The 23,751-nt window shown below is 42.4% G+C and overlaps 1 protein-coding gene across 2 annotated transcripts in view; it reads right to left on the reverse strand.

Moving 5' to 3' along the window:
* The window catches only part of TTC21B (tetratricopeptide repeat domain 21B), a 68,042-nt gene extending 45,797 nt beyond the window's left edge, over positions 1–22,245 (reverse strand). For both annotated transcript variants that reach the window (XM_075829395.1, XM_075829394.1), the window contains exons 1-10: positions 22,142–22,245; positions 19,645–19,774; positions 19,445–19,555; positions 18,358–18,524; positions 16,398–16,520; positions 14,097–14,254; positions 7,994–8,078; positions 5,820–5,918; positions 4,237–4,429; positions 1,251–1,348 (exon numbers count right to left, since the gene is read on the reverse strand). In XM_075829395.1, the coding sequence (XP_075685510.1) occupies positions 1,251–1,348; positions 4,237–4,429; positions 5,820–5,918; positions 7,994–8,078; positions 14,097–14,254; positions 16,398–16,520; positions 18,358–18,524; positions 19,445–19,555; positions 19,645–19,774; positions 22,142–22,174 (1,197 nt within the window). In that variant the 5' untranslated portion in view covers positions 22,175–22,245. The remainder of the gene's footprint in view (positions 1–1,250; positions 1,349–4,236; positions 4,430–5,819; positions 5,919–7,993; positions 8,079–14,096; positions 14,255–16,397; positions 16,521–18,357; positions 18,525–19,444; positions 19,556–19,644; positions 19,775–22,141) is intronic.
* Positions 22,246–23,751: the final 1,506 nt, after the last annotated feature.

The following is a 23,751-nucleotide window of genomic DNA, read 5'->3' on the forward strand; positions in this document are numbered from 1 at the left end:
GAGATTTGTTCAAGTCTCATCCACTTTGCTGCTACTGTAATGCGCTGTGGATTTTCTGCAATGAAATCTGTTGTGGAAAATGTGTGAACATACCCATACACTGCGTTACGCCTAGTGTCAGGCCTGAGAGGCCAATGCAGAACATCTATTTTGGGGTTCTTTGAATGTCTGTCATGCACCGCCACCTCAGGCCCTGCACTAGGCATAACACAGTATTTTTACTTTAGTGTTCCTTTAAGCTGGCCAAATAATAAATAATAGCTGAAAGTATTTTAGGTTGGACGTTACAATCTCAAGCTCCCGATTAGCATGTACAGTCAAGAGTGACAACTATATGCAATTCTTGGTCTGATGTCTCACTAAATGTTATATAATTTGCCATATACTATAATGCACTGTCAAGCATATTCAAGAGTATTTTGAAATAAGTCCAGACTACAATATGAAATGTCTAAGGCCTCATGCACACGAAAGTATTTTTTTCCTCCGGTAAATACTGCCGTAAATACGGGTCCGGTGTCACCAGTATTCCACCCGTACTTACGGACCCGTTTTCTCTGCACTAATCGGCAGCCCCTTCTCTCTATTAGTGCTGGAAAGAGAGAAGGGGCAGCCCTTTCCGCAGCGATTGAAAGTAAAAGAAGTTCATACGTACCGTTGTCTTGGTGACGCGTCCCTCTTGACATCCAGTCTGACCTCCCTGGATGACGCGGCAGTCCATGTGACTGCTGCAGTCTGTGATTGGCTGCAGTGGTCACATGGGATGAAACGTCATCCCGGGAGGCCGGACTGGAGGAAGAAGCAGGTAAGTTAACTTTTAATACTATTAACTCCAGCGGTAGTCACTGTCCCAGGTGCTGAAAGAGTTACTGCCGATCAGTTAATGCTTTCAGAACCCTGGACAGTGACTATCCCCTGACGCCGCCTAGCAACGCTCCCATAATTACGGGTGCACACACGTAGCCACCCGTAGTTACGGGAACCCCATAGACTTCTATGGACCTGCCCGTAGTTATTACGGCCTGAAATAGGACATGTTCTATATTTTCAACGGAACGGGCACCTTCCCGTAAGCAAACAGGAAGGTACCCGTGGCAAATAGAAGTCTACGGCCTGTAATTACGGGCGTTTTTACGTTCGTGTGCATGAGGGCTAAGTAGAGATTTCAGTCTATATTCCTAGAGTAAAATAAACGCAGCAGAAATGTTACGTTTCATAGGCCAGAATGAAGGCGTTAATGTTGGACTAACCCCAGATTTTCCAATAGACTGTTGTATCTCCTTTAGAAATTCGAGCTGCTGATCCGCATCTTGTAGTTGTCCCTCCAGTATCTGACATCGAATAATACCTACAAATCATTACAAAACAGGTTTATTACTATAGTCATGAGCCCTTAGAAATGATTGGAAGAAGTTATTGCTTCTCTATTTCTGTATTGAAACGTGGAGCTCCTGTGCTATGGAAGGTTCACCCCTTTACTGAAATGACATAAGGAGCTTGAAATTAAAGCAGTTTATTCCTTATCTTGCCTATGTTTTGATGTAGATATCAGCCAGACTGCAAGCTATATGGATGATAGCAATACTGGTTATATTAAAACCTAAGTCGGAGGAGAAGCTAGTTACTTACTCCCTGACTGATGTCACCACTTTACCACACTTCCCAGCATACCTTGTCAGAGAGCTACTTCCTGTCCTATAAACTAAAGGAAGATGTCTAAAGTTTGCTATACACTCTCCAATAAATACGATCAGCCAAATGCAATCTCTGGGGTTCTAAGCAGTAGGACAACCCGTGATCAGCTTATCATCAGGGGGTCCTACTAACAAAACGGAATTGTCCATAGCAGAAACCCTTTTTAAAAACCCAGGAAAAGATCCTTGTTACGAACATATAGATTCCTGAAACCTGTTTAAATAAGGCATAAAATGTATTAGCAGCTCTTTGTTGTTTTTTTGGTCCTTTAACCCCTTAAGGACACGGCCAATTTTAGCCTTGAGGACAGAGCAATTTTTTTTAAATTTCCCTCTTTGCATCCCGACGCTCATAACGCTTTTATTTTTTGTACAACGTAGTTGTATGAGACTTTGTTTCTTGCGGGACGAGTTGTACTTTATGTACGTACCATTTTTTGGTAAAAAATACATTATCGTTTAATTTCTATAAATTTTTAATTAGATTAAAATGCAGAAAAAAAAGCAGTTGTGCAGCAGTTTTAATATTTATTTTTTTACACCATACACCGATCATCATAAATAATGTTATACATTTGTTGTACAGGTTGTTACGGTCGTGGCGATACCAAATATGTCTATATTATTTCATGTTTTGGGACTTATATTTTAAAAAGTTTATTTATTATAAAAAATGTGTGTTTCTGTGTATTTTATTTACTTTTTATTTATTTATTTACCATTATTTTTTTTTTACATTCATTTAACTTTTTTTTTTAATCCCATAAAGGGATTTATCATTTTTATTTTTATTTTGTAGCTGCAATGTACTGGCATAGATCTATATGCCAGTACATTAGCCTGTTACTGATCGTACACAGGCAGTTGTTAGGGCATACCTCAGTATGCCCTAACAACAGGAAATATGTTCAGATAGCCCTGGGGTCCTTCACTGGACCCTGGGCTGCCTGGCCATACGAGTTGTGGGCTTTGATCACGTCACAGTTATTTTCTGTGACGCGATCAATGTGCAGTCCCCCCTCCTTGAACGGCCCGATCAGCTATCATCGCGGCGTTCAAAGGGTTAACAGCGGAGAGAAGATGTTTCTCTCCTCTCCGCTGTCAGAGCGGGGCCGTGGCTGTGTATTACAGCCGTTGCCCCGCTCTCGATCGCACACACAGAGACGGCACAGACGGCTGTCACACAGGACGAGTATGCTCGTCCTAATGCGCGAAGTGCTCGCTGCTCAGGACGAGCATACTCGTCCTGTGTCGGCAACCAGTTAAAGAGAACCTTTCACCTCCCCATACATGTGCAGCTTGAGTGCAGCATGTAATGGGGAGAGCAGCACAAACCCTGGGGCAGTTTACATTTTTTTTTCTACCTTCCTCCGATATTTAGATATCGGTGCCGTTATATTTGCCACCTGATATTTAAATAACCCCCTGAACAGTCAACGGGGCGTGTACAGGCAAGGGGGCGTGTTACTATGGCTGTGACACTGTCCAATCAGATATGGACAGTGCTACAGCAAGAGCAAGGAGAGAGAGTGTGCGATTGCAGTCTTTTCACCCGAACTGGCAAGGGGGCGTGTCTCTGCTACGGACAGTGTAAAAGCTGGGGAGCGCTTGCACTGTCTGTAGCAGAGACACGTCCCCTTGCCAGTTTGGCAGACAATACAAGACTGATCTCTCGCAAGAGCTGAAGAGATGAGAGCTCCTCCTCACACTGTCCGTAGCAGAGACACGCCCCCTTGCCAGTTCGGCAGAAGACTAATCTTGAAAGCTGAAGACTGAGAGCGTGTGTGTGTGTTCTCTCTCTCGCTCTCTCTCATTCGACAGTGTCACAGCCATAGTAGCACGCCCCCTTGCCAATTACACGCCCCGTTGACTGTTCAGGGGGTTATTTAAATATCGGGTGCCAAATATAACGGCACCAATATCTAAATAACGGAGGGAGGTAGAAAAAAAATGTAAAGTGCCTCAGGGTTGGTTCAGCCCTCCCCATTACACGATGCACATGTATGGGGAGGTGAAAGGTTCTCTTTAAATCACATCTTTCCACAAAACACAGCACATTGGGGAGCCTCACTGCTGCTTGAGCTGGAAAAAAGCTCCCAGTATACATCCGTTCAGATCTCTCATTGTGCCTAGCAGTGTCCTGTTTTTCGAATGTTCTTGGAAAATTTGATTTTGTATTATATATAAAATTTATTTAGGACTCAGTTTCTTGCAAAGGTTTGCATTACAAAAAAATGGAATATTTTCTGATCTAACTGCCAATCAAACACAACTTTAAGACATTTGTTCTACAAACAAATTTTAGTTTTAAGACTATGTACACAGTTGTAATAAAAAATTTTTTTACTAAATATACATATATTGTGTTTTTTTAAGCAACTTTTAAAATCACTTTAATTGGAATTTCTTTTTACTTTTTAAGATACAGCTTCTATGTATTCTGTACACATCGAAGTTGTATTGTTCTCTCTCAGCCAATTCCATAACGTTTGCTGAACTGACGGAAGAAGCCAAGTATTATCCCAACAATATGGCTTCTCACCAGTAAGTGCAGAGACACTTGACTCATCAAGAGTCATTGCGGTTTTGTACCATTTTAATGCTTCCTTAACCCGTCCCTGTAGAACAAGTTGATATCCAAGCTCTGTGGCAATTGTGGCATCATGAGGAGCCAAATTAACTGCACGTTCCACCAAGGTTTGGGTTTGTTGAAGGACGAGCTGGTTACGTTCACACTAGGACAGAAAAAACGAGTTGATATTTCTACATGTACTCATTTCTTGTAGAACTAATTCTAAGCACCCTTTCCAGTCAGGTCCTATTCACATTAACAAACAACTCTATGAATAGGATACATAATGTAGGAATACATGTAGTGTAGGTTTTGGTGATTTTTTGTTGTATTTATAGTTACACAGGCTGTAAAAAGACAGAGGTCCATCAGGTCCAATCTTGCTCAATCAAATTCACATCTTTCATTCCTAGATTAGTTATAACCCCCAATGCCATTCATTAGTAAATAAACATCTTGTAAAGGATCTGCCAGGCACAACTTCTGTGGATACTCCCATAGGTAATCAGTCTGCACCTGAGTCTATGTCTCTGAGACTGACTCCATCTTCCACCACTCAGGATGGCAGGCTTAGGAGTCAGAGAGCCTATCGCAGCCTGGCCAGACGGAGCTAGCTCCCGCCCTCTGTCTATTTATACCTGCCTTTCCTGTTCCTCCTTTGCTTGTGATTCTTCTTGTGTGGTTTCCTGGCCCAGCTACAGCTTCTATCTATTTGATCCTGCTCCATACTGACCCTGGCTTTCTGACTACTCTCCTGCTCTGCGTTTGGTACCTCGTGCACTCCTGGTTTGACTTGGCTCGTTCACCACTCTGGTTGCTCACGGTGTTACCGTGGGCAACTGCCCCTTTCCCTTTGCTTTGTGTTCCCTTGTCTGTTTGTCTCGTGCACTTACTGAGCATAGGGACCGCCGCCCAGTTGTACCCCGTCGCCTAGGGCGGGTCGTTGCAAGTAGGCAGGGACAGAGTGGCGGGTAGATTAGGGCTCACTTGTCCGTTTCCCTACCCCCGTCATTACACATCTAGTCCTTTTTTGAAATGCTGACATCGTATCTGCCATGACTACCTGGGGTAGGACATTGAATAGTTTGACTACTCTAACTGTAAAGAACCCTTTCCTATATTGACGTCTGAAACGTCTGTCTTCCACACTCAATGAATGTCCCCTGGTACTTTGTAAAATCCTTGGAAAAAAACTGATTATGTTCAATTATAGATGTTCCATACTTTTAAGATTGATGACATATGCCTTGGTTATGCCATCAATATGTATGTGATCATTGTGGGCCTGACCACTCTGATCCCACCCATTGAACCACTTAGATGCCGCTGTTAATAGCGACTGCAGCATCTATGCGGTTAGAAAGAGGGCCCCCTCTGACACACAGGATCATAAAAAGAAAAAAAACTGTCAAAGGTGTACACAGCCTTAGGGTAAATGTCTCCTCAAGAAGAAGATACTTCATGTTATCGAGAGATGAGCCTGTGTAGTTTGCTGCATATTGTATTTTACAGTTCTGAAAAATGTAATAAAAAACATGAAGTCCACTACTTACCGTTCTGCTAAAGGCTAATGACATGCTATAATACAAGTGAGCATTGTGAGGTTCAAACCGGTCCAAAGCGTTGATTAAATCTCCCAATTTAGTTGTCGCCTAGAGATAAAACAGCATATTAATTTAAATACACTCATCTCTGCCACCAACACCGCGGTCAAGTACTCAAGTTACACTGCGGTCCATGAAATTGCTGCGCTATGTTACGCTCTTATAGGGATAGAGTGGACCAGCCTACATAGGAGATCTTACTGTATGCTATTGGCTGTAGCTGCAGGGTAATGATGTCATCACTGCCCGTCTTCTCCCGCGGCTGCACGCTTCGTATTTCTTTGGAGAGCTTTATGCTCTCTTATAATAAATTCCTACTAGATTTTTTATCACTAAATGGCTATTAGAGGTCTTATTTTTGTAGGACGACTTGTAGATTTGTTTAGGCATTATTTGGGGGTATTGTTAGAGTAAGGGGGGATTCACACGAACGTGTATTGGGTCCGTGCGGGCCGCGTGGTTTTCACACGCCACGCACAGACCAATACAAGTCTATGGGGCAGTACAGACTGTCCGTGCTTTTTGCGCAGCGTTTGTCAGCTGCGCAAAAAGCGCGACATGCTCAATATCGCCGCGTATTTCGCGCATCACGCACCCATTGAAGTCAATGGGTGCGTGAAAACCACGCAGGTCGCACTTCCGTGCGAACCGACTGAAACAGCGCACCAGCTGTCAAAAGGATGAATGTAAACAGAAAAGCACCACGTGCTTTCCTGTTTCCAAACATCCAAACGGAGTGTCTTTGAGATGAGCGAACCCGGACAACCGAACCGAACTTCACCGGGTTCGGCCGAACTAGTTTTGGCCGAAATTGGCAAAAAAAATTCCGGTACGCGACGTCAGGAGAAAGTCACTGTCCAGGGTGCTGGAAGAGTTAAACTGTTTCAGCACCATGGACAGTGACTTCCGATCCAATATACATGAACCTGTAAAAAAAAAAAGAAGTTCTGACTTACCGATAACTCCCGGCTTCTTCCTCCAGTCTGACAATTCAGTCCAAGTGACAGCTCCAGCCAAGCACAGGCTGCAGCGGTCACATGGACTGCCGCGTCATCCAGGGAGGTGGGGCCCGATGTCAATAAAGGCGCGTCACCAAGGACGCGTCACCAAGGCAACGGCCGGGAGGGAAGTTCTCGGTAAGTACAAACTTTTTCTTTTTTTTTTTTAACAGGTTTCTCGATATTGTGTTCGCCATTCACTGTCGAGGGTGCTGAAAGAGTTACTGCCGATCAGTTAGCTCTTTCAGCACCTTGGACAGTGACGGGCGTCAACTAGCCTCATCTCTATGATGGCGGCTGCGTGATTTTCGCATCATACACGGATGACACACGCAGCTGTCAAGTGGTTTTTGCGCGCGGAAAACGCTGCATTGTTTGCGCGTGCAAAAACGCAACGTTCGTCTGAATCTGCCCTAAGGGTATGTTCACATGGCCTATTTTCAGGCCGTAAACGCCCGAAAAATCAGAAGCAGAACGTCTCCAAACATCTGCCCATTGATTTAAATGGGAAAACGGCATTCTGTTCCGATGGGCCGTTATTTTACGCGGCCGTTTTGGAAAACGGCCACGTAAAAAAAGTGCATGTCACTTCTTGAGTGTTTTTTTATTGACTCGATAGAAAAACAGCTCAAAAAACATCCGTGAAAAACGCGAGTTGCTAAAAAAAAAAAAAAAATGCTGAAAATCAGGAGCTGTTTTCCCTTGAAAACATCTCTGTATTTTCAGACATTTTTGAGTTTGCGTGTGAACATACCCTTACAGTATGTGTATCAGAGCTGTGTCTTCTAACGATCCCAGAACCTGTGTGTCCATCACATGACCATGGACAGAATTTTATCCACTGGAAGTAAACAATGAATGTATAAATGTTCCTACTGAGTAACAGCAAGCAGAGATCTAGAAAACGGTGAGGAATCAATACATAAATGATATTTGAAAAATTTATAACTTTTAAATTACACCATAATTAATAATCATTTGCTAAAACCAAACAACCCCTTTAAAGGCAGACATACTATTAACATATGAAAATAGTGGAAATATAGAGAGAACCCACTAAACAGCCTGCCGGTCTGTGCAATGACCTGAAAAAACCTGATGGACCTGTCGGCCTCTCTTCCTTACCTCATGAACATTTCCTTCTCTGCACAAGTAATGAATACCCAACATTCTGATGGCTTCCAGATTATGACTGTCCTTCTGTAGTAACCTATAGGAGAAAATGAAAGAGTTTAGAACTTTAATAAATTTTCAGAATGCACATATATATATATATATATATACACACATACATACATATATATATATATATATATACACACATACATACATACATATATATTTCTTAATATAGACATACAGTGCCTGCTCTATTGAAGGAAGCAGCCACATTATTAGGTGATAAAGCTGCTGTATGGAAAGCGATTTCCGTACAATGTATAGGTTGAGCCATGGCCACAATGTTTAAAAAGCTGTCTCCGGGCACCAGATGTCAATGCTGGAAGCAGGTGGCTCCGGTCACGGAATAGCTCAAGTGAATAGGAGCAGAGCTGCAGTACGGCCACTATGCCATCGTCGGCGCCATCTGCTTCCGGCTCCGAATACTGCATACACTTCATAACATCCAGAGCCCAGAGGCAGCCGGAGCAGTTCATTGGTGCAGGGTCCGGGTATTGGACCCCTGCCGATCATATACTGATGACCTATTATGTAGATAGGTCATCAGTTGTCCATGTGTGGACAAGCCCTTTAATATCCAAACGTATTTACATACACTATAAGGCCAAAAGTATGTAGACATCTGACCTTCACATCTATATGAGCTTGTTGGACATCCCATTCAAAAAAGCATGGGTGTTAGAGGTTGACTGCTTTCTGTATAAGTTTAACAAATGTGTGAGAAATTAAGATAGGCTACTTACCAATATACTGTACCTATTAGAAGTTATGTGCCGCTTTCTGACTGTGTAAATCCCCGACCCCTTGTCTCCCAACCGACGTCGCTCCCATTTAGAAAATGGCTGCAGATAGAGGGGCAAGTGACGAGACACGTCCACCAGCCTCCTCGTTTAAAACATACTACACCTGCGCTGGTTACCTGGACGTCCCGTACCTGCGCAAGCGCAGATGAAAACTTCAAGTACACCAAGCACACTTGACACGCAGTTTACCTTTGTAACTTGCCTCTTGTATATACCTGTGGGGTCTTATTCTATTTGTCTCTGATAATTGCCTTTATGCTTTGACTCGTCTATCATTTGTAGGGCTCTTTCCAAGATGGCATTAGTTGGGTTTTTAGGACTTTCATATTTTTTGCCCCGTGGTAACACTCAGGTCACCCCATGGCGTCTTGCACTGATGGATTTTAAACCTATATATTTGTCGATGACAATAATAAAATGTGATGTTTTTTCATAATATCTTCTCCAGTTCAGGTGTTTCTTTAACTCGAGTCACAAAAAGCCAAACTAATCGAATTCTCTCAGTGTGAACTGACAGCGAAACTTCCTTACAGTGAATATGCTTGATCTTACTGCATTACTTTGGAGGCCATCACTTTCTTGATCTTTCCATGACATATTGTAGAGGTTTAATATGTGGGTGTGTGATACATCACAGAAGAGCTCAGCCCACCCCAGATTGCAACCATCTTAATGACAAAACTGTCAGTTTTAAGTAAAGGGTTAACCCGATTTGTGCCAGAGAGGTCTAAAACGAGCGCAGTGTAATTAGATTTTCACATGAGAACATATTGACTCATTCTTAACACTGCTACATCTGTCGAAGTGACGAAGCTGCCGACAAAAACGAAGCCTCATGTGAGAGGTATACGAAGGGCAGGTAAATCCTATTTTTTAGCGTGGGGCAGTTGTGATGGTAGCAGTCTATAACTATTATGGGATATACAATCACTTCATTAAGATTTTGTATCAATAGATTTGTTTACACTGAAAATGATGACATCAGCATTATTTTGACATCATCAGCTAAGGTGGTATACAGTGTACTACCTATGGTAAATGCTACAGTAATAGTTTGTTTATTGTGACCTCCGACCTATATATTTGTGTGTTTGCTTTATTTTATATGGAACAAAGGGTCAGATAAAACGAATGACCGCATCTCACGTACAACAGAACACTGCCACCCAGTGGACAAATATTGCGAGGCAGCAACTTATCAGATCCAGCGCGCTATAAAACATGTTTTTTGTTTTTTTTATTCCTTCCCAACTCACCCCCCAAACCAAGGGAGTAAAACAGAGAGAGAGAGATTTTATACGAGGCTCCCTCAAGATGGATATACCTTAGGACCATCACAATACATTCCTTCCATCCCGGGGCTTCATTAGGGATCGTCTCATTATTATTTTCCTCGCAATATATAGACTGCAGCCAAGTGATCGTATTTTAGGATTGTCCAAAGCTAAACCCAGATTACAGCCAAGTATACATATAATTGGGTTAGAGGGGGAGGGGCCCTTTGGGAAGGGAATATGGACACCAAAGGGACTACATCATTCTCCCATTTGTCCACCAGGGGTCCCCAGTTCAAACCTATTTCATTCATCAATTCTGCATACATTTTTTTTGTCCCTTTTTTAATAGAAGGAATTTAGGAGCAACTCTTTTAGAAACTTCCCACTTTCAATTGTGTTATATTTTGTGCCTTAATAGCAGATGACAACTGTAAATATTGAAAATACCATGAGTTTCTGATTCCAAATTCCTGGCCCAGGGTCTGAAATGTCTTAATTTCCCCCCCTTCCATCACCTGTCCTAACCTATATATTCCCTTTCCTTCCCAGTTTTGAAAGTTCTTTAGCTTATAGCATTCCTCCAATTTAGGATTTGCCCATATACACAATATTTCAGTATAGTCCCCTATATCCAATACTTTCTGCCATACCTCCTGAAGCATCATCCCAGAAGGGCACTTACAGGAAAAAAAATTAGAGTTGGATTCTAGTACAATCGTAATGGGATTCCCAGCTCCATAATATCCTACTCATTTTCCGGGGATATCCTGTGAGTTATATAATACCCAGCCCCTAAAACATGGTTAAATGTTGTGAATTTTTCGGTTATCAACGTAAATAAAAATAGGATGTAACAGATCTGTTCAAGTTTTATTTTTAGCAAAACACAAAGAGGGAACAGAGACTGCAAATAATACAACCATATAAACAATCTATATAGGTACATAAACATGGACACATACAATAGTGTTAAAAAAAAAAAGCGCGTTTAAGCAAATAAAGCGCAAAATCATAATAACTTTTATTTGCCTAAATGCACTGGAAATACTACACATTCAATTCCAGATCAAATCAATAACATTTATCCAGTTTGTGTTAATCCTTTACATGAAAGTAAAGAAAAAAGGAATATTAGGCTGTTCAAAAAAATAGCAGTGTCAGCATTTCTCTTTAAAAACTCAAAAAAAGTCAGTCCAGGAAGATTGGACGACATTCCACATTTCTTCTGCATTTTGGGGTTTTGCCTCATAAACCACATTTTTGAGGTCTCCCCACAAGTTCTCTATAAGATTGAGGTCAGGGGATTGGGCTGGACCCTCCATTACCTCAATCCTATTGGTCTGTAACCAAGATGTTGTTCGCTTACTGGTGTGTTTTGGGTCATTGTCGTGTTGAAACACCATTTGAAGGGCATTTCTTCTTCGGCATAGGGAAACATGATCTTCTCAAGTATTTTGAAATATTCAAACTGATCCAGGATCCCTTGTATGCGATAAATAGGCCCCACACCGTGGTATGAGAAATATCCCCAGATCATGATTTTTGCAGCACCTTGCTTTACTGTCTTCACCGTGTACTGTGGCTTGTATTCAGTGCTCGGGGCTCGTCTGCGGCCACTAGACCCAAAAAGAAGAATTTTGCTTTCATCAGTCCACAAAATGTTGCGCCATTTCTCTTCAGGCCAGTCAGTGTGTTCCTTGGCAAATTTTAACCTATTGAGGACACGTCTTTTTTTCAACACCGGGACTTTGCGGGGAGTTCATGCTGGTAACTTGGCTTCACTTAATGGTCTTCGGATTGCAGCAGTACTCGCTGGCAACTTCACATCATCTTTTATCTTTCAGGAGGTCATTGGCTGAGCCTTTGCCATTTTGGCTATTCTCCGATCCATTCGCACAGCAGTTCCGCGCTTCCTTCAGGTTTTGGTTGCCACTTCAAGGCATTTGAGATAATTTTAGCTGAGCAGCCCATAATTTGCTGCACTTCTCTATGTTTTGCCCACTCCAATCAACTTTTTAATCAAGGTACGTTTTTCATCAGAACAATGTCCGGAACGACCCATTTTTCCCAGTATTTCAGAAGGAAATGCACTATAACATGTGCCGCCCTCCTACCTTAAACAAGGGCCACAATTGACACCTGTTATTCCACAGACTGAAGGACTTCGCCCATTTAACTCCTCACTGCTATTATTTTGGACAAGCCCCTTTCAATGAATGATTCAGCTACTCAGAATGAGCGGCACACGTCCGAATTGTTGGCTCTGGTTTTTTTCTACTACACTTACAAGTCAATTATTTGCTATGTAGGAATATCACTTCTAGCAAAAACATGGATATCAGGTTAATGATGTGGGACTGCTATTTCTTTGAACACTACTGTACATACACACATACAAAGTGAAGAGATGGGTAAGATGCCACAGTGCCCCCCTAACAGAGGAGAGACAGTTGTCAGATGACAGCTCCTCCCCTGGCCGATTTGATCAAGGCAATGCAGTCTATAAAGCGGACTGTCCCTGGGGCTTGGCTTGCACATGATGGTAGCGAGCCGGGCATTGCTCAATGAAACAGTTCATAAAACTGCCAGTCACGCATTGCTCTGGCATACATGTCCATCTCTTATAAAATGTGCAAGTGCGACAGCAACGTCCAACCCAGCGATTTGTTGCAATTACAACACAGGTTCATTTACTTGTATTACTCTGTTGCAATTCAATGTCATTGACGTGACCCTGTCCATTAACACCTCCCATTGAATAGTGTCCAGGACCGGCGAAAATGGCGATTAAAAGGTGGGAATAATATTTTTATCCGCGCCTGCGCACCAGAAAACTAGCGTAGGCGCAGTACATTTTAGTGGGTGGTGCTGATGGATTGGGAAGTGTAACATTCCCCTCCTTTAGCGGACAATTTTAGGACGGGGATGGGGCCAACAAGGGGACATGGCTTCACAATGTGACTAAACGGGGCAGAACTTATTCACACGAGCGGATTTCACGTGCGCGTTAAATCAACGGCCGTCACTCGGACCTATGCGATTCAATGGGGCCATTCAGACAGTGTTTTTCACGCAGCGTGTGTATGTTGCGTGACACTCACTGCATCACGCACCCATTGAAGTCAATGGGTGCATGAAAAAAAACAAAAAACGGACAACACATGGACGTCATCCATGTGCTGTCCGTGTTTTTTATGCACCAGTTGCTAAAGAAATGAGGAAAAAATAAACACCTCCTTCGATTTTTTTTTCGCGGACGTAAAAAACGTGCGACATACAAAGGACATACTCTCGTGAAAACCGCAGACGCGCAATGTACACGGATGCCACACGGAACTGCAACACAGGAAATACTCTGCGTTTATGTGCACAAAATGGACACGCTCGTGTGAATAAGGCCTAAGGAGCATATATTAGTAAGTCGCCTATATTCCCCTTACTTCCTCTTTCGTACAGATTATATAAAAAAAACGGACAACCCCATTTAAATAAAATTTTAATTATATTTTCCTGCCCTAAACCCCCTCCATTAACCTCTGCACCATATCAAACAACCAAAAAAATTAGGTGTTCACCTGAACTACTGATCATCCATGAATTCTAGAACAGTCCATATAATGATGGGGGGCATTTTGCCGTCTCCACCTTGGGCACCAATGCACTTAGGAAATCCCCTTTAAAATCGCGACCTGTCCTGACCACTTTTATGTAGTAAACTGAATAGAGTGAAGACTCTGCAATAGCTGTGATATTTTTATCCACACATCACGCATACAAACAATCCACAGGCCTTCTAAATCACGTTTAAACGACAAAAGATTTTCAGGTCTTTCTCAAAATCAGCCATTTAGTTCCATAATTGGGACTTCTTTGTTTTCCTAGCAAGTGAAATGCCACCTGCCCACGCGTTTCTCAATATCTCTAACTATCTGGAAACATTGCCGGCATGAAAGCTACAAAATACTAAACCTTAGTGCGGTCTCTACTGTCTGTTCCCAATCCTGCAGAGCAAGTTGTAGCTTCATTTTCTTAATAAGAGCCGGGGTGAAGTCTGGATTGCTGGCGATGATTCTGTTCACAGCTTCCAAGGCTCCAGAATAATTCTGTCGCAACTCGTAATAGTGAGCCTAGAATAGAAAACAGGCACATACACTAAGCGCTCTACAATCTTATAAGGCTCTGTTCACATCTGCATCATGCCGGATCTGTCGTATGATGGATCCGAGCGGCGCCCGATGAACCCCATTAATTTATAATGGGGTTCATCGTGGTTCCGTCTTTTTGCAGGCAAGAATAGCCCTGCGCTATTCTTACAATCAAATGTGACGGAACTGCTGACAACAGCTCAGAATTGCAGGGTGTACATAGCAAATAACGCTGATAAAAAGGTAAATATGTACACAAAATTTGATCAACGCTTACGGTCTCTCTAAGGTGCAAATGGTCATTTGTGGGTTGAACTAATCACCAGTCTATAAGGTGATTCATCCAGGAAATTTTAGGCTCTACTGGTTGCACCGAGTATAATGTACATAGATAAGAAGTTAGTGATAAAAAGACCGTATATAACTATCATTTTGTCACAGAGTCACCTGGACTTCCCAGAAATGAATAGCCCGTGCCTTGTCCTCCCTTCTTAACCCCTCCCTTCTTGGCGGCTCCTTCTGTGAAGTTGGCCATAGATGTAAAAGATTCTCCCTCAATCCAACAAGCATTAGATATTTTTGCCGGTCACTGCGCTTATCTGTATTATTATTCTTCCCATGGAAAATAGTTGGTCTCTTAATTGTTGCTCATGTATTTTCCGCACACTAGGTTTTACAGCATACATTAATGCTTACACAAGTGCACGGCTCTATACAAGACATCTGATAGCTGTAACAAGTCGAGCTTGTGTGTGTGTCCATCACAAGACAGATTCTTATTCGGTGGAAATAAACAATGAAGGATCCCATTCAATGACTAGAAGCAGAGATCTTGGAAAACCATGAAGAATGGATAGAAGAAGTAGATTAGACACGAGGAGAACTTTTCTTTACACAATGAATACCTTTTATTAACTTTACACCTCTGATTTGTGGTGCAGTATCGTAATCTTACCGGATGTCCCGCTCTTGAATGATCAGCCTCCGTTCCTGCATGTCGGTCCCATGTTTTCCACTCTCCAAGATGGCCACTGCAGTCTCAGACTTCCCTATAAAGAGCTTCCTTGTAAGTCCGAAACAACTCCCCATCCCCTCCACTGCACTCTTTTTAGCAAAGTCTGAAAATGTGGCAGCCAACTTGGAGAGCAGAAAACGTAGGACTGGTACATAGGCCGGATCTTTCAGTAGCAGGTAAGTTGACTATACATTTTCAATGTACTCTATAGTAAAAAAAAATTGGGGAGGCTTCAGTGGTATTTGGATATAAGACCTACCTACTTGTGTAAACCCAAAAAAACTCCTTAAATGCTCTGTACACCTTTTAAAATGGGTTTGTTTTTTTAATAAAAATATCTATCAGTGCATTTGGTGCAACTTTCTAACTACTTTTTATTAAAAATTATTTTTACTTTTGCGATACAGCTGCTGTGTATCCCGTATACAGAGCAACTGTATCTAGCGCTGGATCCTGTATCTGTCAGGTCTGCGGAACTGACGGGTTCAGTGTCAGAAGGTCCTGCGTGACGGACACGCAGGATCGAGCTGCTATCAATCACATCTAATTTTTTATTTTTTTTAAAGGTGTACTTGGCACGCCTTACAATGCGAGTCCAAATCGTGTACAGTAGGTTGTAGTTGTAAAAAATCAAAGCAGTTGTAAGTGGATTCCTTATCCATAGCAACCCCGAATCAGAAGAGTAGCTCAAAACTTCTGATGCAAAATCTGTGATAGGACCCACAACTGTTACAACTATTACAGTCCTGTGTCCTCTTTGTTGGTGCAGCCGCTAATGAGCCCACTCAGGCACCAGACCCCGGGTACAACTGCCACTTCTGCACCCACCATAGTTATGTCCCTGTCCAAAATTCAGTATCATGTCCCCTATCCTATACCTAGTGAGTGCGCTACAGGTACATTTGTGTTACTAAGTAAAACTGCATCAATTAGAACAATATACTGCAACTATTCAGGTGCCAGTACATGCAGGGACCGTGCTGCACACCCAAGAACCACATGGGTGCACCGCAAATTTCTGTGGCTCTACAATGCAGTTTATGGTGTGGGCACGCTCAATCAGCCTTCATACCACCATTAAAACGTTAGCTTTATTTTTGATGATCTTACCTTTCCCATCATAGCAAACACATCCATGTCGTCGTGCAGTCCTTCCTCTAAGTACTTCAGAGCCTTTTTAGCATAGGCTTCTCTCCCACAGGTCAGATCCAGCCACCCCTTCAAAACCAATCCCTGCAAGACCAGACCTCGTCATTTAATTTCCTCTCGTCACACAATAAAACGCGTCTATTCCGCGATGATTTGTTCAGAACGAACATGATTCCTGAGCTCAGCTTCATGAAATCATTTGTGATAGGCAATCTGACATCTCTCTGCATTTACATTCCCGTGTGTATAACTGGGTGAGTGAGTGCTGGGAAAATAACCTAAGGCGTGAAACACAAGATTAATCATTTTATTTACAAGTCTAACAAGTTTAACTTAAGGTGGTATTACGCGGAAAGACAAGGGCCGTGTAAACGAGCGCCGATCAATGAGACCGCTCGTTGATCGGCGCTCGTTTTCTCCTTTCACAAGGAGCAAACGATCAGTAATAGGGATGAGCGCTCGTTACTCCCATCGCTCGTCCCCATACATTATCATCATGTCGGCAGCGCGTCTCCCTGATTCCACAGACAGATGTACTGCCGACAACGATCATCGTATTTAAACGAATACGACCAGCGTTTGCTCGTTCATCGGCTCATCGTTGCACAGAGCAATTATCAGGAACGAGCATTCTGTGAACGTTCGTTTGCCCGATAATTGGCCAGTGTAAATGAGCCTTTAGATGTGAGATGCAATGTAATTCAATGCTGGCATTCTGGGATTTTCCTTTCTGTGATGTTAAAGTGTAGCCCTGCCAAATAACATCATTTTACAGGTTACATCTACATATCACGTTGACCAAATTTGCTTCACATATATTATAGTGACCTTAAGTTAAATCATATCTTATACTCCATTCACACCCAAAGAAGCATTCAAAGCGGTCTTCTGAAGCCAAATGTCCTCATATCTTCCTAAATCTCTCTGCTCTTTCGGTGACTGAACATTGCTTCTGTGACGCGCTGTAGTCGGTGTATTGTTTAGCATGTATGGTAACCTGATCAAGAAAAAAAATGACTTATTTGACAATGGACAGCAGAAGCTCAGTTAGGCCTTATTCACACGGACGTGTCAGTTTTGCGTGCGCAAAAGGTCCGTGTGTCATCAGCATATAATGCGTGGCTGTGTGATTTTCGCGCAGCCGGCATCTTTATGACACTCTGTTTTTATGTTTACAAACAGAAAAGCAGGAGGTGTTTTTCTGTTTTCATTCATTCTTTTTACTGCTGTTGCGCAAATCACACGCGGCACCCGGAAGTGCTTCCATGTGCCGTGAGCGATTTGCACGCACCCATTGACTTCAATGGGTGCGTGCTGCGCGAAACACGGGCAAGTATAGGACATGTCGTGAGTTTTATGTGCGAGGCGTAAAAATCATTGACAGTCTGAACGGCCCCATTCACTTACATAGGTCTGTGCGACGCGCGTGAAAATCACGCGCGTAGCACGGACGTATAACACATTCGTGTGAATAAGGCCTTAAGCTTTAAGTGGTGTCTGTCAGCACCGTGCTTACAGATTCAAATAGCAACAGCCAACATGAAACTGAGTAAAGCTTTGGGTGTGAATGGAGTAAAAGATGTGTAAGTGAAGAAACATATTTGCAAAGCTTACTAAACATTATAGGGAGATTAAAACAGTAAAAACAGGTTTAAAAAATAAAGCTACACTAAACTAAAATGTTTAAATTATGTCACCGACTATCCCCCAAAAAATAGCTTGGGACACACAGTAGTGAGAGTGAAACAGAAAAAAGGAATATCTTGTTGACGGTCACCCTGCCTCTCCACCCCGCAGGCTCCGAATATTAAAACTTGTCCGGTTTAGGACTTTTGAATAACTTTTTACACCAATTTGGGATGTATTTTTTTTTTGGTCTTGTGACGTGTAGGACTCTGCATTATTCTGCTGTGCTACTTACATCTCTGTCTCCATTAGAAATTTTAATCATCCGATCAACATATTCCCGAGCTTTCTCGTGACGCTCCACGTGCCACAGGAACAACCCAGCATAATATAAGGCTCGAGGTTCCGCCGTCTTCCGCTGCTCTTTCATCCTCATTTCCAGGTCCTGAATAGCTTCTCGGTCTGTAAAAATGTAAAGCAGCTTAATGTTTTGAGGTTGCATGTACAACCTGCTGCGGCAGCGCGCTGCACGACAACACCGCACGCACTTTTGTAATGCAGTTTTCGGGCGCATGGCTTGTACAGGTGAAGCCCATTGTGATCAATTTGTGGTTAAATAGTGTGCGGCTGGATGGCACACTGCCCTTAGAATGCCTGTACACATTTGGTACAGCTCATATCAAACAATAGCCAACATTTATGAAGACTGGCATATCTTATGCCAGTCTAAGTAAAGGAGGAGCAGTAATTTGCACAAAAATTTATTAAAAGGTGCACACCCCAATAAATGATGCATTTAGAACTGTCTTGACAATCAGAAAATCGCATCTATGCCGGTTATGATCAGACGTATATTTGCAAAAAACTTTGGATACAAGTTAGTCTCCTTGGAACTCATGTCCACTTGTCACTTTCCAAATTTGGAAACAAGAAAAGTCGCAAATTTTACTGCAAATTTGTCGTACATCCCAGTTTGCAACTTTTATGGGTGCGGTTTACACCAAAAACGGCTTTGTACATCTGGGCCAACGTGTGCGGGTAAAGTGGCGGTGCGCAAAGGTAACGCTGAGATAACAGAGTCAGCACTGCTACGTATGAATCAGTATTTGACTTCTGTATTCCAGTCATTTTTACGTCCGCCAGGTTTTGCTGGGCGGTACTTCCTATTTTAGAATAATTCTGTTTTCTCAGCATCACTTCATAACAGAGCTGGCGTAGATTTGACTTTGGTAGCGCACGGACAGTCGGAGATGCGCCTTATTTATTAGGAGGCGTGTGCCTCTTAATAAATTACTCCATCTAACTCGCCCAATATTCAGCAGACATCATATTCACGGCCACTAGAAGGATTCTTAATTCTGACAATAATTGGTGATGGTTACCTGGATGTGAGCTCTTCTTGTGCGCATAGATCAAAGCCATTAAAGAACACAGAGAAACTTCCGACTTGTCTTTTATGATTTCCAGTTCTCGGATGGACTCGGACACTTGATCTACGATAAAGAAATTGCAGCAAACAGGTGCCATGACTGATATGACGGAGGGTTGACACTTAGGAGGAATTTTCAGCAAAAACGATTACCTTCCATTAACATCCCAAAGGCCCGGAAAAAGAGGAACACAGGATCGTTAAGATACTTCTTGAGCCCGTCGTTAGCTGCCGCCTGCACATGATGAAAGTACTTTTCCTGGCAGTAGTAATTAATTAATGCCTGAAAAGAGGAAACAATTACTATAGTAAGAACGTTCTAGAAATCCCTATACACTCTCCTTCAAAACATTACCCAGAATGCCGTGCTGATAAGAAGAGTGAAATAAACACATGTTGAAAGCGGTTAGGAAAATGTGAAAAAAAAATTTGCATGATGCCATTTTTCGGGCTGTAAGGCCCCATGCACACGAACGTGCTTTTGCGGCCGCAATTCCCCTGAAAATCCACGGGAGAATTGCGGCCCCATTCATTTCTATGGGGCCATGCACACGACCATAGTTTTTACGGTCTGTGCTTGGCCCGGGAGCCCGGACCGCAGAAAGAACGGGCATGTCTTATTACGGCCGTCTTCTGCGGTCCGGGCTCATTGAAAATAATGGCCGCGGCCATGTGCATGGCCCTCGATTTGCGGGCAGCTCGCGGCTGACAGTCCACTGCCGGCCGACCCGAAAATCACGGCTGTGCACATGGCTACAATCGTGTGCATGTGGCCTAAACGCCCGAAAAATCGAAAGCAGAACGCCTCCAAACATCTGCCCATTGATTTCAATGGGAAAACGGCGTTCTGTTCCAACGGAGCATTTTTCGCTGTGTTTTGTTTACGTGTAAAAAACGGCCGCGAAAAAGAAGTGCAGGACACTTCTTGGGACGTTTTTTGGAGCAGTTTTCCATAGACTATTGAAAAAAGCTCCAAAAACGGCCGTAAAAAACGCAGCGAAAAACGACACGAAAATCACGAGTGGCACAAAAAACGTCTGAAAATCAGGAGCGGTTTTCTCTTGAAAACAGCTCCGTATTTTGAGAAGTTTTGGACTTAGGGATCTTCACTATTGCATCTTCCCGCCGTGTTGCAGGTCTCCCTAAGATACGTTCCATGTCTACACCTCCAGGGGGACTAGACTGGTACAGCAGAAGTGCTGCGCTGATCCTTAGGGCTCGTGCACATGGCCGTATTATGGTTCCGTACAACCGCCTAGTTTTATTCTGTTGGATTTCGTACGAGTTTGACCAAATAAAAAATTGTGGTATGCTCCATTAGCATAGCTCCATGCGATAGAAATATTCTCCCCTAAAAAAAAAGTTTCTTAAAGAAGTTGTGCCATACGGGGCAGCACATGGCATCGTAGGGGACTCTGTGTGCCACCATACAGCCTCATGAACACGGCTCTACATTGGTTAGTTATATAGAAAAACAATAAGATATAAAATAAAATGCCTTAATTTGTCTATACACATCACGTCCCGGCTGGTAGTGATGTATATTCATTGTCAGGACACTGCAGTAATGTTAGCGTTTGTGTATGTGGCTGCAGATAGTGATATAACTATATCGCTAGTGCAGTGTAAATAAATGGAGAGGAGTGCATGATGCCGATTGGTCACTGATTGGTCAGCGTCATACACTCCTCTGTACAACGCCCACTTGGTCTAAAGTAAAAACACGCCCACTTGGGCATTAAGAAACTCATTAGCATAAAGCTAAAAATCGCTCATAAAGTGGTGAAAATAGATCGCTTTTAGAAATAAAAAGCATTACTGTCACCTACATTACAGCGCCGATCTCCTTATGTAGGTGATAGGGCACTTATAATCTGGTGACAGAGACTCTTTAAAAAAAAAAAAAAGGAAACACCACACATCAAAAAACGCATGTGGTACAAAACCACTTAGAATAAAAACGGAGCTGATTGTTCCAGGCAGAGTCTTCTGCCTGCAAAATACTGTGTAAACTGACCCCAATAGTGGGACACAGATAAAAGGCAAAATACACAAGTATTACATGAGTCAATATGGTAAAGTTCCCTAGTGGAACCATAAAAAAAAAATAACAAAAAAAATGTAATAACATTTTTAAAAACGTGTAAAAATAAAATAAAAAATAAAACCTAAAAGCTAAAAAAAATAAATACACCTTTTTCCCAAAAATTATTTAAGCAATAAAAAAAGTAAACATAAAATTTTAGGTCATTTAACCTGCCGAGTAAACACCATTATTATTTGTAAAAGTAGTGCGGTACTGTATATACATTTGGTATTCCCATAACCATATTGACACGCAGATTAAAGTTAAATTTAAAACAACGATGTCGACGGAAAAAAACGCTTATTTGGGGGTTCCTAGAAGTCGGATTCCCACCAGAAATTCAGCAGAAGCCCCCTGTAAACCAATCATGTACTCAATGCCTCTAGCTTTAGCACAACATAAATAAAGTCTACTGGAGATGAGGTTTGTTGGGATTCTCTATATTTACTAACAATAACAGCTGTGTAAATATTTCTATACAGCAGCTATACACAGCACCGCCACTGCAGCAATGTATTCTATACAGTCACGACGCAGCAGTCAGTAAGATGTAGACGCTCCCACCTGGGCACTGGAGGCGGCAGCATCTGCTGCCATGAAGCCGGTATGCCAGGATGCTGCCTCACACCGGAGCTGACACCACTGACAAATATGGACCAGTCCTGTAACCCCGCCCACCGGACGTACGCATCCGGAGCTCCTAACAACGCTTGGAGCCCTCAGCAGGAGACAACGTTTACGTAATGACGTCATTAGCGCTCTAGCTTCTTTCGTAGTCAGTGTAATAATTTGTGAACACTAGAGGGAAGTCCAGGTATTCACTTCACGTTATAATATGTCTTTATTTGTGGTGTGAGATTTTATATCGATAAAATCATTTAGCGGAGTAATAATTTACTAGTAAGGTCGCAGAGGTTCTCTGGTGACTTGTATAGCGAGGGATTTTATGACTGAGATCTTCAGATGACTTGAATGTTATGTGTTAAACTAGCATGATTGTTATGTGTTTTTTTTCTATTGTTTTTATTTGTCTTTTGTATTATCTAAATACGCCTAATATTCTGTGCCAATTTCGATATTATGTGGTCTATTCCATTTTATGAACTTATGATTGGTCAGGGTCCGATCATGAGAATGAAGGGTCTGCAGTGGTGATTAGCGCTGCGTCCCCATCTAAGGCTACATTCACAAGAGCGTGACAGATTTACGCGTTTAAAAAACACGTGCACAGCTGTGCGTTGCGTTATTGCATCAGTGTGCTTTGCGAGTGACGTGTTTTTCACGCACTCGCAAAGCACTTTTTTTTTAATGGAATTGATGCGCAAATCACGCACAGCACACGGATTCTCATCGTTGCTGCTGTGCGTGGTTTTCACGCACCCATTGACTTCAATGGGTGCGTAGGTGCGTGAAAACGCACCAATATAGGACATGCAGTGAGTTTCACGCAACGGACTCTCGCTGCATGAAAAATCACGCATGTGTGAATGGCCCCATTGAAATCAATGGGTCCGTGTGCTGCGCCTGATTTCCAGCACACGGACGAGTTTTACGCTCGTCTGAAAGTGTCCAAAGTTTTCCCTCATGTTGGCGACCGCGGCCACCTTGCTGAACCGCGGCCAGCCTTATTCACATGTAATATGTTAACGTTAATCTATGGGACGTTGTGATTGCGATGTTTTTTTATGGTTTACTATTTTTAAACACTAAAATATTTTTTTATGGGAAAAAAGTTTTTGGGTGGGCTAGAAGACTTTTTTTAAGTTAACTTTTTTTTTTGTCCAACTAAGGGACTTAAAGCTGTGATTGTTTCATCACTTTTATAATACTTTCACTTTTGAAAAGATTTTTTAAACAATGTATTAGTGTATTTGGTGCAACTTTGTAATTACTTTGTAGTTACTTTTTATTTAAAATTATTTTTACTTTTTGAGATACAGCTGCTTTGTATGCTGTATACAGATCAGCTGTATCGTGCGCTGAATCCTGTATCTGTCAGATCAGCGGCACTGACGGGTTCAGTGACAGCGGATCTCTGACACGCAGGATCCACCTTGTGATTGATAACAGGTGGATCCTGCTGTCACTAAACCCCGTCAGACCTGCTGACCTGATGGATTCAAGATACAGCTGCTCTGTATACATGATACAAAGAAGCTGTATCTAAAAAAAGT

Source organism: Rhinoderma darwinii, chromosome 6 (genome assembly GCF_050947455.1).
Source record: "Rhinoderma darwinii isolate aRhiDar2 chromosome 6, aRhiDar2.hap1, whole genome shotgun sequence".
NCBI lineage: Eukaryota > Metazoa > Chordata > Amphibia > Anura > Rhinodermatidae > Rhinoderma > Rhinoderma darwinii.